The sequence below is a fragment of the Berghia stephanieae genome, chromosome 1, assembly GCF_034508935.2.
Source record: "Berghia stephanieae isolate SIO BIC M18660-M18661 chromosome 1, UCSD_Bste_1.3, whole genome shotgun sequence".
Taxonomy (NCBI): Eukaryota; Metazoa; Mollusca; class Gastropoda; order Nudibranchia; family Aeolidiidae; genus Berghia; species Berghia stephanieae.
Window position 1 is genome coordinate 103,969,970 of NC_088360.1, and position 16,519 is coordinate 103,986,488.

Below are 16,519 nucleotides of genomic sequence, written 5' to 3' on the forward strand. Positions count from 1 at the left end.
GGACGATATCCACTTCGACAATTTACGACTAAGCACTTCCTCCCCATTTTATATTAAATCCTGTTGGAAATCACAAACAAATTAATCCTGAAATGTTAGAATGCTGTGGAAATAAGAATCATTTCATAAAAATCATTCTAAAAAGGGAAAAAAAATCAAATTTAACAGACTCTCATCAAAACACGCCATGTCTGATAACATTGGATGAGAAAGAGAAAGTAGAAATCTTGAGCCTTGACAAAACGAGGTTTCACTGCGGATTCTATGTCCGGTATGTAAGAGCTCCCTGGCGTACAGACATCTTGCTCAAGATGCTCAAGACAGAGATAGGAATATTTTTGCTTTTTTGGAAGTCGACTTCCGTCTTAGTGCCAACATCTAAAACCTTGCTTTTGTTAATTCGTCTAAATATTCATGATTTCACAACAAATTTATTGAATAATAATTATTTTTATTCATTCATTAAAAGCGTGAAAGCGACATTTCATTTGGGACTTCGTATTTCGTTTTTTTTTTCTTCTTACAGCTTGTGCTCGTAAGTTTCGCTTCACCAGACTGTTCAGTATGTTTGACTTTTTACGTAGCCGCTTGTTTCTATGGACGCCTCTTACTCCGGTAATGGTCGAATGTTTTAAGTTTCTTTTTTTTTTTTTAAAATTTCTTCACATCCTTGTTTCCCCTACCCAATTATGTTCACAAATTTCAATATCAGAAACTCATTTTTATATGCACAGGCGTAGGCTATCTACTTTATATATTTGCCACGGACATCTTAGTCTAAGTACTCTTAGACTAGATTGCCTAAGTGTCGAAGTTCTTTAGTTTTACTCCTTTTTTTCCTCAATCTAACTTTTAATTTGATATTTACTCATTTTCACTATTCGTCATTGACAATATCTTTTCATTTAGAATGTATATTGTATCAATATGTCATACTTTTCAATAGTCGATTTCATTTTTGAAATTTGAAATGGTCTAGGCTAGGTTGACAAGTCGATGAAAATATGGCAGCGTCCGTTGGGTCGAAATCAACAGTCCCTCCTGTCATGGAGAAGCAGAAGTCTAAAACTGTGGATTTCAACGTCGTGAAAACTCAATCACATCCATGGGAGGTGTGTATCGCATTGATTTACTTTTTGAATTATTAGGACTCTTTATTTATATTGAGAATAATTGAATAATAGGTATATTCTAGATATCTTTCTTCTACTTTTGTGCCAAAATTTACTGAAACCAAGAAATAAGGATAATTGAGTTGTCCGATATATGTGAATGTATTTCAGTTGTGATAATTTACTTAGTTCCAAGTTTTTCTCATTATTTAGATTTTGAGTTATTGGTTTTGTCCAACATATATTCATGACTTCATAACTAGATTGGGTGTAACATTGTATTTTTAAATATTTTATCTTCAGAATAGAACGTGTTTAAGCGATGCTTACGATGGACCAATCACAGGCAGAGAAGCCTGGTGGAGATGTAATATACGGGTAGGTTTTTCTTGTTATTTCAAGACACAATTGAATAAGGATAATGTTTATAAATAGTCACAATGGCAAATATTCTGGATTGCGTTTTTGAAGCAAAATTAAAATAGGGCCAACGTGAGCTAAAATCCCGATTTAACTGAATGATGTTTTTTTTTACATAATCAGCTTAGAAAATTCAATATCAGAAATTGAGATGTCCATCAAAAGCAGGACAAAGTAACTTACATCAAACAACATGTAATTTAATGTGATTGAATTTTAGTCTCTTTTCCTGTGTAAAATGTTTCAATCTTTGTTTCTCCCCCCCCCCCCCCCCTCCCCAGCCCTTCAATAAATTTAATGAAGAAAAAGAACACTTCTGTTTAACAATTAATGATAATCACTTCAAAACCTTGCATGTGTAAAAATAAATCAAATGGTCCTGGTTCAAGCTTTTCGAAAATGCTCTGAGATTTAAACATAAATTTAGCTCTCAAGAACCGTGCAATCAGTTTTTGAAGTCCTTCGAGTCGGAACCATTAGGCCCATGGAGCCTAGGTTTATCCCAGTTTCTATTCTGTAAAACGGACAATGGCAATTGCTTGCTACCATTTTGAAAAAAAAATCTCTACTGCAGCCTGAATCATCTGTTTCTTTGCATGTGAAGTGAGTGCTCTACCAACTGAGCTATTGGAACCCCCAATCAGTATTATCATTGTAAAAATAATCCTTCTACCTTTTATAGGTAACCCCAGTTCCAGGATCGTATGAGACTAAAGATTTTATGACTGACCTTTCTAAGAAACCAAACTCGTACAGATTCAAATCAGATGGGAGGAAATTACCAAGTGATTTTGCTGGAAAGGGAAGCCTCCTTTTGCCAGGAGAGTATGAATTTACAGATTTCATTCATCAGTAAGTAAATATGGTCATTTTCAAATGGATGATTAGTTTCTATTTAATTAATTTGTCCCATGTGTGGTGTCCGGGATCCCTCAACAGAGAGTTTGCAAGAATAGCCCAACACCAAGCCAGCAGGTCGTAAAAGGTGACTAATGGTGTGTGACTTCCCCTTTTTGAGTCACCTGGTCCTCCGGGCTGAGGGTTGTTGAAGCGTTAACACCCCTTCCATAACACTCAAATTGTTACAGAAACACAGGTGGACAAATCAAATCCTTTTTAAAAATCTTTTAGCTTGGGCGACCAGAGAGTTTCTGCAATGACAGAATTTATGAAGGACAAAAGACAAAGCTGAAAGGAAAAAAGCTGATATACAGAGAAGTGATAAGACATTGAACGAGTTAAAACAGTTAGCTCAGGATAGAGAAGGATGGAAACTGTTTGTCTGTGGCCTATACCCTGACCCAGAGTGAAAAAGGCAATGATGATGGTGATGATGAATTAATTTGTGAAGTCAAATCACCATCAAATTATAAAGGAATGATGTTAGTTAATAAATCCTCCCTGATCAAGGGTCAGTCATAATTTTGCTACAACAAAAAGCATAATTTATGGGATTACTCACCTTGGTATGGATCAGAATCAAATTTTACAGTATCATCTAACCAATGTGATAGTTTTATGGCTGATGCCTGTTCCCAGAATAATGCCGTGCATAAGCTAATCGTCATTCCTTTTTTTCTCCCTTTTCAATAAGCATTTAGAGCTCAAATTTTGGTAAATGCTCCAATTATTACTTTGACAGGCTACATGGAACCAAATTTTTCTCTCCTACAGTGGGAAAGTTAAGAACGGGCACTGGTGTGAGATAAAGATCTGAAAAAGTGGGAATAAAACAATGCCAGACAATCAGGAATGAAAAATACAATCAAAAAAAAAAAAAAAATCCACAAAAATCATTCTTCCTCGACTGTAGATCAAACCGCAGACCTCCTGATTACCGGTCAGATGTGCTAACATTAATGGTCTGAGGTTCCATCCCCAGTTGAGGAAGACCAATTTAATGTATGGTATTTTTTCGTGTATTTTTCTTTCTTGCTTTGTCTGGCACTGTTTCATACGTAACTTTTCAGATCTTTTTCTTTCTTTCATTCAGTAAGTTTGCTTGGTTTCAGTGCATTTTGACACAGAAGAAAGATTCATATATATATATATATATATATATATATATATATATATATATATATATATATATATATATATATATATATATATATATATATATATATATATATATTCTCCTAGGTGATATTCTCCCTATTTTAAAATAAGTTTCCAAGTGTAAGGTATCATCTATATAGTAGCACGTTACAATATCTGACACTGCCTCTAGTTATGAATCTATTCACATCTGAGTTAAGTGGAGTCATGTGTGTAAAGAAGCAATGCTGGAGTCAGAGATTAGTAATCATTGTCACCCATCTGGTCATTGAAACACACAACATTGCTTGACTCTGTTACAATTCAGGACACTATACCTCAAAGCCACCTAATGTCACACATGGATTTACAAATGTATCAATTATAACACGGTGCATGCAATTTTGTAAAAAAAATTATAAGTAAAATTGTTTTTTTATGTAATATCTATTTTATTATTTCAATATTTTGCCATTAATCAAGCCCCCCTCCCCCCCTCCCCCCCCCCAAAAAAAAAGTACCAAAGAAATGTTAACAAGTTGGTCTTGTTTTTGCAAGAAGGCGCTATTTGATATTTTAGTTTGAGAAACATTGTTTCTAAATTAATTTTTAACAAGAATTTGATCATCAATTTTAAAAAATCAATTACAACTAAAGAATAAAAGATATAATGTATTTATTTTATTTTTTTCTTCTTTCTTTCTCAGTTTGTCACAGAAACCAGCCACCTACAGATTTAAAGCTGCTAAGAGGAACAATTTTGATGTTCTTAACTTTGGCAAAAAAGATAAGGTAATTAATGGTAAAATAGATTGTTATCTAATTATTGATTAAAAAAAAACTCCAGCACAGACATACCGTAAAACTTTTTAAAATAGGAAGTGACGTAATCCGAAAGATTGTAAATGTAATGTTTCCAGGATTGTATAGTTTTGACGTTACAAAATTCGATAATTCAGAAGCACATTACTTGATAAATGTTCATTCGTCTTTTGTGTTTCATTCATCTTGTTTTGTTGAGAATGGGGAAACCTGAAACGTCCACATTATCCGTCCTCATTCAATAAATTGAAGCTTACATTTCATGACTTATCATTATTTCTTCCTTAAACCAATGAACACTTGATTTCTATGCTGTTAAAAGTTAGTCGAAGTAAAAAAAGTAGGATAAACTCTTGTATAAACGAAAATATCCAGTTTGTCACATGTCTCATTTAAAAAAATAATCTAAAGGTACAAAAAAATATCTTTAAATATTTCGAAGATCAAGATGACCATGAATTTTCTTAAAGAACTATAATTTTTAAATAAATCATTTACTGTTATATATTTTTAGGACATCAATGTTGCACCAAATGCTTATGAGATGGAAAAATACTTATCAGTGGATGGCGAAAAAACACCAGTTAGGTAAGTGGAAAAGAGTGTGTATTTTGTGGATGCACGGGTGATAAGCACAAATTAAGGGATCAATCCGCCTTAAAATCCTGCTGCTAAAATAGTTATGCCACCATAAGATTATCAAATGGCTGAATGAGTCACACTTGGAGGTGTGAAGACCATACGACACTACTACTACCATAAGATTCAGGGGTAGAGCACTCACTTCACACACAAAGGGGCCAAGATCAATCCCAGGTGCAGGCGAGATTTTTTCTGACCCCCCTGTCCCCCCAGCAGTAAATGGGTAGCTGAGTTTGTTAGATTTGGTGGAAAGTACTTTGCGATAGACTCGTGTCTTTTCCACAGGACAGCAAGCAATTGCTATTGTACGTTTCACGCTTTAGATAAACTCCGGCTCCATGGGTCCAATGGCTCTGAAGGACTACTACTATAATTCAATATATAACCTATTCATTATGAGTCCCCCGAAGAACTGGCTACACACACACTTCCAAGGATTTTGGAAATGGAAAAGTAGAAGGTGTGATGTCACGACTTTTCTTCCCTATTAATGCAATTTAGTTACAGGAGAATGAGACCAAGAACAAATGGGACTCACACTTGAGCACAGACCTCCTCAAAATATGCAAAACAAGTTCTAGTATAAATATAAAAAACTTGATCATTTATAAAGCGCAATATCCACAAACCATGCTCAAAGCACTTTTTAAGGGGTCCCAAACTGACAGCAACACTTAACATGGAAGACTAGACATAATGCCTGTTAGGCCATATTACCATTTTTTTTTTACGACAGAGACTATGCTGTTAAAAGTCTGATTACTCATTTTACACCTGAGTACACTGAGAGAATGTGAGTAAAGAGCCTTTTGCAAGGACTCAACAATGCGCCGCTCCAAAAGCAAGTGTCAAACCACTAGACCACATAGCTGTACTGATATGAATAAAGTGTTGCCCACTGCTATTGTAGCAAAATGGATTAGACAGTTATCTACGGGTGTCCAATGAAACAAATCAACTAGGGTTCAATTCCCTCTGATTACCAATAGGTCTAAGGTTTGATCCCCATTCGAAGAAAACTGGTGATGATGGATATGGTTTCACATCTCCATATGTGAGTCTCTCAGCCAGTCTGTGAATTCATCGTCTGCCTGATTGACTGTGACAGTAGTCGTCCTCTTTAGACACGATGGGGCTGTGCAGTACCACACGGTCCATATCCTGAATTCATCATCATAGCTTGTCGCTCCAACACCAAACCCACTCCACAGCATCTGTGGAGCAGACTCTTAGGTCGTGGTCAGTGCAGCTGGGCCCATCCTGGCTTTCTGTAAGGATATGCTCCATTGTCTGCTCTGGGCATCCACATGTACACAAGCTCGTCTCAGCCAGCCCCCACTTTTTCATGCTTCCAGCTGTTCTCCCAAATTTTTGCCCATGCTCTGTTCAGAGTTATCCATTCATTCCTGGTGAGCTCAGTTCCATAGGGCAGTTCTTCTCTCGGATCTTCAACGGCTTCATTTGCATGATTGTCCCACTCCCAACAACAACATATCCTAAATTGGGGAAGACTGATTTTTTGGGATGGTTTTTATTTTTTTTTTGTATTTTTGTGTTTTGCTTTGTCTGGCACTGTTTCATACACACTTTTCAGATCTCTATCTTACACCAGTGCCTGATCCTAATTTTTAAATTGAATTATATTTATTCTTTTGTTCCAGAAATTTTATGTTCCGTTCACAGTCCAAGCGTTTCCCGAATATCGTCTTCAAACCAGTAAGTTTTGTCATTCATTTTTGCGGGGGTTTTTTGTTTGTTTTAAAAGGGGTGGGGGGAGGGGGGGGGGGGGGGGGGGGGGTCTCAATAGTCCAGGTAATAGAGCTCTTACTTCACATGCAAAGGGACCAAGATCATTCCTGGGTACAGTCGAGATTTATTTTGTCCACCCAGCTGTGAATGGGTAGCTAGGTCTGTTAGATACAGTGGAAAGTATTTCGCAATAGACTGATGTCCTATCCAAAGGATCGCAAGCAATTGCTGTTGTCTGTTTCATGCTATAGAAATCAGGACCACCCAGCTTCGTGGGCCTAATGGCTCTGAAGGACTACTTTGTTTTAAAATGAGCTTTTTATAAAGCGCAATATCCACTAAACGTGCTCAAAGTGCTTTACAAGGGGTCCCTAGCCAACAGCAACACTTAAAATGTAGGATAAGACATGAAGCCTATTGGCCGATATTACAATTTTTTTTTCGGACAGAGACAATGCTGTTAATGACCAGGTACTCATTTTACACATGAGTGCAGTGAGAAAATGTGAGTAAAGAGCCTTTTCCAAGGACTCAACTATTTGCCACTCAGGACTCAAACACAGGACCTTCCAATCCAAAGTTGAGTGTCGTAGACCTTTACAAGGAGTCCCTAGCCAACAGCAACCCTACACGTGTAGGACAAAATATGGTACCTTTTAGGAGATGTTAGAATTTTTTGGAGAGAGCCAGGTACTCATTTTATATCTGAGTATAGTGAGAGAATGTGAGAAAAGAGCTTTTCCAAGGACTCAGAATGAACTTGAACCCAGGACTTTCCAGTCCAAAGGCAAGTGCCATACCACAGACCACATAGCTGCATAATATTCAGCATTCCTTTATAAATAGATAATAAATAAGCTTTTATATAGCGCAATATCCACTAAGCATGCTCAAAGTGCTTTACAAGGGGTCTCTGGACTACAGCAACACTTAACATGTAGGACGGGACGTGACGATATCACAATTTTTTCAGACAGAGACAACGCTGTTAACGGCCTGTACTCATTTTACACCCGAGTACAATTGAGAGAATGTGAGTGAAGAGCCTTTTCCAAGGACACAACTATGACCCGAGTGAGGCTCAAAACCACTAGACCACATAGCCGCACGAGTGGCAGATGAAGCAAAAAGGAAAATACAAGAAAAGAAAAAAACATCCCAAAAAAATCTGCCTTCCTCAATTAGGGATCGAACCTCCTGATTACCAATCAGAGTATTATCATTACACTAGAAATGAAGTGAGTAGGTAAGTGCCTGAAGACAACAGAGAATAAAAACGTCGCAGTGGCAATGAGGGCTCGAACCCGTGACCTTACTGGTACGACAACTCCACCTGGCCAGGGGGGGGGGGGGGACGTGACTCTACCATATGAGCTATCCACGACCCCAGTAAGGTCGCAGGTTGAAGCACATTTCGCCGCCACAAAATTTTAATTCTCTGTTGTTTTCTTGCACTTTCCTACTCAATTCATTTCTTGTTATTTTTAATATAAGTATCTGCTCCACTCTCTTTTCTGAACTATCATTACACAACAGAGGTTTCCAGATAGTTGGGATGATTTAATGCCTGTATTCTTGATTGTAATCAGAAAGTCTGAGGTTCGATCCCCAGTCATGGCAGACTGATTTTTTGGGATGGTTTGTTTTTTTCTTGTATATTCTCTCTGCTTTGTCTGGCATGCATGTTTCATACACACTTTTTCAGATCTATATAAATGCGAAGACAAATTGTCCCATAAAACTCTTATCTCACAATTTAAAATATTGCAAGTCTCAATCTTATTGTATAACTGGGGTTCCCAATAACTCAATTGGTAGAGAGCACTCGCTTCACACGCAAAGGGACGGAGATTGATCCTGGGTGCAATCAAGATTTTTTCTGTGATTGGATAGCTTGGTCTGTAAAATCTGGAGGAAAGTACTATACAATAGACTAGCGTCCTATCCAAAGGATAGAAATCAATTGCTATTGTCCATTTCATGCCATAGAAACTGGGATAATCTCCAGCTCCATTGGCCTAATGGCTCTGAAGGACTACTTTTACAATGTTTAACTGATTTTCTTATTCTCTATCCCAAACAGAAAGAGGGCCCATCTCCAGGAGCGTACAGTGTGAAACAAATCAGTGGTAAAGGCCCCACCATTACATCAAGCTTTCGATCAAAGACTCCTCGATTTCACACATCGCACACGGTAAAACTTAATGAACAATAAAAGTCTGTGTTTATAAACTTATATTTATTAACAATATGAAAATAATAATAATAAAAATAATAATAATAATAATATAATAATAATATATAATAATAATAATAATAATAATAATAATAATAATAATAATAATAAAATAATAATAATAATAAATAATAATAATAATAATAATAATAATAATAATAATAATAATAATAATAATAATAATAATAATAATAATAAAATAATAATAATAATAATAATAATAATAATATAATAATAATAATAATAATAATAATAGTAATAATTTTAAATATATAATAATATATATATATAATATATATAATATATAATAATATATAATAATAATAATAATAATAATAATAATAATAATAATAATAATAATAATAATAATAATAATAATATAATAATAATAATAATAATAATAATAATAATAATAATAATAATAATACTTTATAGTAGCGATATGAAATCAATTTTAATTTCATGTAGTGAAATGGACTTGTCTGTTGTCATACTTTTTATACTGGCAATCGTACAATATTCATCACTACCTGTAGAAAGGTACTTATCCACAGCTAAGTGGGTTATTATTGTGTGTAAAGTGCCATACACAAGGAAAAATATTACAATCCTGAGTCTTTCCGATAATTATCACTAATCCAGTCACTTTCCGTGCTAAGTGATGCTTGAATTTTTGCAAGATAAGATACTGTACAGCTGAGTTATCAATGCCTAATGCATGTGCGTGTGTGTGTGTGTGTGTTCGTGTTTGTGTGTGTATGTGTGTGTGCGCGTGTGTCTGCGTTGTATAAAGAGAAAATTCATTTTCATCAATATTTTTTTTCCAGAAAGTTCCAGGGCCTGGTTCCTATGAGAAGGCATTCCAACATCCCCTTCCCTCCACGATCTCTAAGATGGGGCGGCAGTATGGACTCTTCTTCTCCAGTGATTTCCAGTCATAATGAGAGAATGTCGGAATTCGTATGCTCAGCATGTTTTGTTTGCACATTTATGGGTGGGAGTAAGTAAGTGTGTCTGGTCGTGGATGAAGAATGAGAGAGAGAGAGAGAGAGAGAGAGAGAGAGAGAGAGAGAGAGAGAGAGAGAGAGAGAGAGAGAGAGAGAGAGAGAGAGAGAGAGAATGAATCAGGGATAGGGGCAGGATGCAGGGAGGGGTGTGTGAAGAAAGTGAGAGTGTGAGGAAATAAGAGTGCAAAAACATAGAATAGTATGTTTTTGTTTGTGTCCAAACTTTTTCTTTCCTCACATTGTTCCATTTATTAATGGAAAACAAACAACAAAAAACAAGCCACAAATACTTCAACAAAATTTCCATAGTTTTCGCTCTAGGCAATCATTTCGCTCTTTCAATATTTCCCCGGACAACAGAGAAAATCCTTCTCGAGAAATATTGGTCTTCAATTTGGAAATTTTATTTAGTAAACGTGGCATCAACGGGTGTAAGCACACAACACATGGTATGGCAGTTGATATTGATGCAAATGCTAAAAAACAAACAAACAAAAACCCACACACAAAAAAAACAAAAAACATAGACGTAAACCAACATAAAATTGCTAAGTACAGACATTTTATGATGTATTTTCTATGGATTTCACTAATAAATAAATGAATAATAAATAAATAAATAAATAGATAAATTATTTATTTACCGTGGTAGCCAATCATTTGCAAATAATGGCAGGTGGCATTGGCATTAGACCGAATGCCAAAAGTGATACGAATAAGTAGAGAGGTTATATGGTTATGCAAAACGGCATTGGGGTGTGTGAGTGGCTGTGTGTGTCTGAATGTGTATAGACACACCTGCAGTATAGAGAGATACACATGATAAATACATAAGTGACTGTCAATGTTACAGTAAATCATCAGGAGTCGAAATCACCGGGTGCTTTAAAAAAACTTTAATTTTTAAAAATTTGTTTTTACAGTGACTGGGTGAAATTAGTTCAAGAAAACTGTTCAAGGTAAAAATAAGTGGGGAAGGAATGGAATGATAACAAAGAATAATAAGGGGAAAAATCTGGACAAATGAATGAGTTTGAGGAAACCGTGCAGGAATGTATTATTCATGTTTGTGTTACTGATACTGTCACAAGTGACATTTAAGTTTCTGTACAAAATGCAAAGAATAAAATGAGAGTGAGAGAAGAAAGGGCACAAAAGCATGGAATTGTATGTTTTTGTTTTTATCAAAACTTTTACCTCTCCTGGCACCTATTCACTTGTGACCTCAACAACATCAGAGACATGGCATCAAACGGACAAGAACTGAGATTCCTCTGCACAGAAATTGAGAAGGCCACTGAGGCTGCAAAGTCAGTTGACAATTCCAGCGAACAGCTTTAAGTCAAGTAAATCAAGTCACAAAATGCAAGACCTGTAATTTGAAAGCGTGCGAACTGCTATGAATTCATGTTTTTATTCAATTTGCATCCGAGGGTTTAAATTTCGTACATTCGTCAATATGGCTTTAATGTTTGCTATGGGGTAAATATATTTTGGTTAAGTGGTTGATTATTTTCAAAGAACTTGTTTTGTTCTTGTAACTGTCAGTATTATGATATCTCCATGTACCTTTATATTTTATAATTTTAAAAAATCAAATGTTTTATTTTTTTCTTGTTTTTTTTCCACATAATTGCTGTGCTTCACTTTTTGCATTTATATAATTCAAATGTTATTTCATTTTGTTATACATAATATCAACTAATGTCTTGTAAAAGAAATATAAAAGTGCCAGTACCAGTTTCTTTCTTTGTAAAATGTAACTTTTTCTGTCCTTTAAAAAAAAATAAATTTATCTCTTTTTTATATTAATATCATAATTATTTTTCTTTAATATATTTTTTTAAATGTTTGGATAGTGGGAGTTTGTTCTCTGAATCTAATTATCGAATCGAACAATAATAATATGTTAATCACAATTTATGTCTGACACATGAATGTCTCTCATTCACTGGGTGGGGTTCCTACCTCCCATAGCGGGCAGGGAGGTACTTGCTGTGTCTTTTATCCCCTCTTATCTGTTTTCCAATTGCTTTCTGTCTTTGTCTTGGAATGAGATTGTTTGGTTTTGTCCTGACCTTGGTCAGAGTCCTTGGCTGAGGGGGAAACAGTCGAATGTATAGTTATAGTTTTGGAGATGATATTTTTTTCCTTGTAAATCATCTCTCTGTTATGCATTGTATTATGTTTAGTTTACACATTATATTATATGATTGGTAAACATTTGAGTGTGTTCCTCTTAGTTGGGACCTGTGCTTGTGTCTGGATGAGACTTTTAGTGATCTTAAACTAAGTACTTTGATAGAGTGCTTTTGGAATCTACACCTGTTTCTTTTTTGAACCAATTCCCCTTTGCCTTCCCTTTTCTCGGATGCTTTATTGTAATTCTATAACTTTTTACTATCCCATTTTCTTTCTTTTTACTGGCGCTGATATGACCTTAATGTGTTGCAAGCGCCGTAAAACCCTTAAAAACAAAAACATCTCTCATTCAACCTTTCAAATTATAGATAGAAACAATTTGTAGTTTGTAATTCCTATCAAAAGATTGAAAATCCTTTACGCCTGAAAAGTGAGATAATCTTTCACTAATTGATTCGCTAATTAATTCATAGACTATCGGTTTAATTCATTTTTTAAATTAAACATTATAACTTGTTTCTTGTCTTTGATTTATGCCTTGACATTAGCATTTTACATAGCTTTAAATTGATTATTACGTATATATATTTTTTTTCATGACCTAAATAAACGCTGTTAAATGTCTTGCATTCTGTGATATCTCAGTATTTAATTAATTTATACTCTGCCATTTAATTCTTGTTTTTAGTAGCGATCAGTTGTCATGATTGACATTTGTTTACAATATACAAATGAATCGAGAATTGTTATGGCTTTCATATAAAATGTTGAAATTATATACAGTATTATTAGATAGTGACATTTGCATGTCGTGCTTCTCATTCTGTTTTCAAAACTGACCAACAGTATTTAAACTATATATTTTTTTACAAGATCAATCAACAAACATGTCAACATTTTTTATTATTTCCTTACCAATTTGTCGTCATATAGTTTTTGAAATTGAATTTGGGTAGTTCCAAATAGTTTCGCTTATACCAATGAAAAGATGGAGAAACATAAACTTCATCTGCTGCTTATCTTAAATTTCAGATAATGACTGATAGCCATCTTCTTTCTTTATTGAATTCTAAGATTTCAAATTTTGAGACAGGCATGGAACTTGAAGAAGACGATTTCACAATTCTGCCCAGAGAAATGTTTACCATGATGGTCAAATTATAATCTTTAGTCTCTTGAAAAGAACACCATCAGATATTTGATAAGTTATTTGTTATTCTTTGTAAACTTTAAAACTTGCCTTATTTTTGTACAATGTACATACGATGTATGACCATGACTTTAAAGTATCATTTCATTCTCAACTTATTCATATTTCATCCATTATATTGTTTTTATCTTGATTTGAAGTGTGTGAAAATACAAAATAATGTTGCTAAATTATCAAACCATCTTGTCGTCTCATTTTTCTGTTGCTATTTAATGAAAACATCGGGTGAAATCTAGAAAGCCTTTCTTTGCTTCCAAAATTGAAAATTTTGACCATATCAAAGCATGGCAAAAAGAATGGAACAAACAAAAACCATGAGGGGTGATCTAATCGACGATCAGACAAAACGTTTGCCAGGCTTTAGAACTCGGACAAGGAAACAGTGGACAGTGCAAATGCATACTAGCAAGAACAACCTCCATAGATGGGGATAAGGTATGTCCTCCCCTGCCTGCCCCAACTGCGTGCCTTCCTACAGAATATGGACTACTGGCGTGCCCCCGAGACCTCCATCCCAGGGGGATACCTCACAGTACACCAGGATATGGACCACACGATACTGGATGGCCCCGATACCTCCATCCCATGGGGATACCTCACAGACCACCAGGATATGGACCACATGATACTGGATGGCCCCGATACCTCCACCCCAGGGGGATGCCGCACAGTACACTAGGATATGATCACCCTTATACTGAGCTTTTATATAGCGCAATATCCACTAAATTTGCTCAAAGCGCTTTACAAAGGGTCCCTGACCAACAGCAACACGTAACATGAAGAATGAGACATGACGCCTGTTAGGCAATATTACAATTTTTTTCGGACAGATACAACACTGTTGACGGCCAGGTACTCATTTTACACCCGAGTACGGTGAGAGAATGTGAGTAAATCTTTTCCAAGGACTCAACTATGCGCTGAGCAAGGCTCAAACCCAGGACCTTTCAATCCGAAAGCGAGTGTCATATCACAAGACCACATAGCCGCACAAATTATATTTTAATTAGCATACTACTGTATTTTGGAAATTAACATAGATCAAGACGAATCTTTCTAGTCATCAACGATCAAACTCAGTCCGATAAAAAGTCTGTAGATGCGAGCAAATGAATCTGGCAAGTATGTCTCATCATGATTCAAGCACAGGTCCCCACTACAATGAGTACACTCAAATGTTTACAAATCATATATTACATATGTAAGACAAAAAATAATACGATGCATAACTACAGAGAGATGAAATACAAAAAAAATATCATCTCCCAAAACTCTAACTTTACATTTGACTGTGTTTCCCTCCCAGCCAGGTCCAGGACAAAACCAAGTAATCTCATTCGAAAACAAAAACAGAAAGCAAGTTGGAAGGGGATAGAAGACACAGCAAGTACCGCCCTGCCCATTTGGGCTGTCTTTCTGGATACATTTATTAAAGGAGGATAACTAGCGTGGTTCAGCGGCAAGGTCATTGCTTCATACTCAAAAGGTACCGAGTTCGTACTACCCGAAAGTTACCCAGTTCGATCACTCACTGATGCGCTGTGTGGCCTTGAGCATGTCACCTCGCCCTAGCTCAATTTATGGCGCTGCACTGTGGGTGACGCCTGGGTTATTCCAGTCTCTCTTGGAATAGACCCTAGAGACAAATTTTCCCTATGGGATGAATAAAGGAAATTTTATTTTTATTTATTTTAAACAAATGTTTGTGCTTTTTTGTTTGTTTGTTGCATTAGGTCTCTTCCAACACAATTGAGGTTATATGAGAGACCGCTGAAACAAAAAAACAAGCAATCTAACAAAAATAGTACAAATGTAAATCAAAATCATAACCTAAAGATATCATAAGCTAAATTATAAATAACCAAGAACAAACAGGCAGAAGATTTACAGAGAAAAAAAATATCCCCTGTCAAAAATACAATCACAAACCAAAGAAGCAGGATAGGCTAGTAAAGAGAAGAAGAAACGACATCACTATCGGATCGTACACCCATGCGAACATCATAGGTATATGATTCAAGGGTGATGCTCCCATCTCCAACCACCCGCAATGTTTGTGCTGCTGAAAGATTGTTCCCCTTGAGTTTTGGATAAGATAAAAAAAAAAATTTTTCTGGTCCTGGGGAGATTGCAGTGTATTATATAAACAGAAAAAAAAAAGAATATTTGTTAAACAACAGCGTATTTATTTTATGGTACATTGTCAATACAGGTAGTCAAGCCATATGGTAATCTCGTTCTATATCTCAACAAGTTGACAAAATGTCAAGTATCATCAAACAACAAGAGTTTGAAAAAAAACCCCAAGGAAACAAACAAAAAAAACAACAAACAAACAAGAACACCAAACCAAATAAAACTGGCGACTTTGATTCGTGGCATGGATACGAAATAATGAACAATCAACAGCATTGTCATTGTCTATTTCTTCATCATCGTACATCGCAGACGACACAAATAGGGAGGAGGAGGGGGAGAATCATGAATTTTTAAACATTTGAAAGAGAAAAGTTTTTTCATTTCTTCTTCATTTTTTCTTTCTTTTTTTCTTCATGTTTTAAAGACTAAATATTTCGTACGTCCTCTCTGTTGAAGAAATATCTTGGAATGGAGGGGATGTATGAAATATTTAGTCCTTGATCTGGATTTTTAATAATGTATTTATCCTTTTATTGTTTCTTTTTTGTTGTTGGCTGAAGAAGAGTTTTGAACCCGAAATGTCCCTGTTTGGTATTTTGTTATTTTTTTAAGCTGTTAATCCATTTTGGTTTATTACTTATAACAGTACAGAACTTAGATATGATTTACAAGGAAAAAAATATCACCTCCCAAAACTAACCCTATACATTTGACTGTTTCCCTCTCAGCCAGGGACTCTGGCAGGGGCCAGGACAAAACAAAGTAATCCCATTCCAAGACAAAGACAGACAAAGACAGAAAGCAATTTAGAAAATAGATGTAGGGGGATAGAAGACACAGCTAGTGACCTCCTGCCCACTTTGGGAGGTCAGGAACCCCATCCAGCAAGTTCAAGTTCAACGTCTTTATCTGCAAAGGGCGAAATTACCCATCACTGCAGATTTTATACAATTATGTGGTGACTTCTCCATTATTGTGTTATTGAGTTGAAAGATAAATG

At 35.5% G+C, this 16,519-nt stretch overlaps 1 protein-coding gene across 1 annotated transcript; it reads left to right on the forward strand.

Annotated features, from left to right (window-relative positions):
- The first annotated feature begins 476 nt into the window (after positions 1–476).
- Positions 477–10,549, forward strand: LOC144962631 (protein STPG4-like). The gene is made up of 9 exons (XM_078895732.1): positions 477–615; positions 980–1,112; positions 1,416–1,490; positions 2,215–2,384; positions 4,277–4,361; positions 4,906–4,979; positions 6,695–6,749; positions 8,866–8,976; positions 9,846–10,549. The coding sequence occupies exons 2-9, from the start codon at positions 1,005–1,007 to the stop codon at positions 9,957–9,959; spliced, it is 792 nt and encodes a 263-aa protein (XP_078751858.1). The 5' UTR covers positions 477–615; positions 980–1,004; the 3' UTR covers positions 9,960–10,549.
- Positions 10,550–16,519: the final 5,970 nt, after the last annotated feature.

Bases quoted from the DNA above. Each gene is read 5' to 3' on its own strand.
- LOC144962631 (XM_078895732.1), top strand. From the start codon at position 1,005: ATGGCAGCGTCCGTTGGGTCGAAATCAACAGTCCCTCCTGTCATGGAG. The intron at 1,113-1,415 runs GTGTGTATCGCA...TTTTATCTTCAG, and splicing joins CTCAATCACATCCATGGGAG to AATAGAACGTGTTTAAGCGA. The intron at 4,362-4,905 runs GTAATTAATGGT...ATATATTTTTAG, and splicing joins ACTTTGGCAAAAAAGATAAG to GACATCAATGTTGCACCAAA.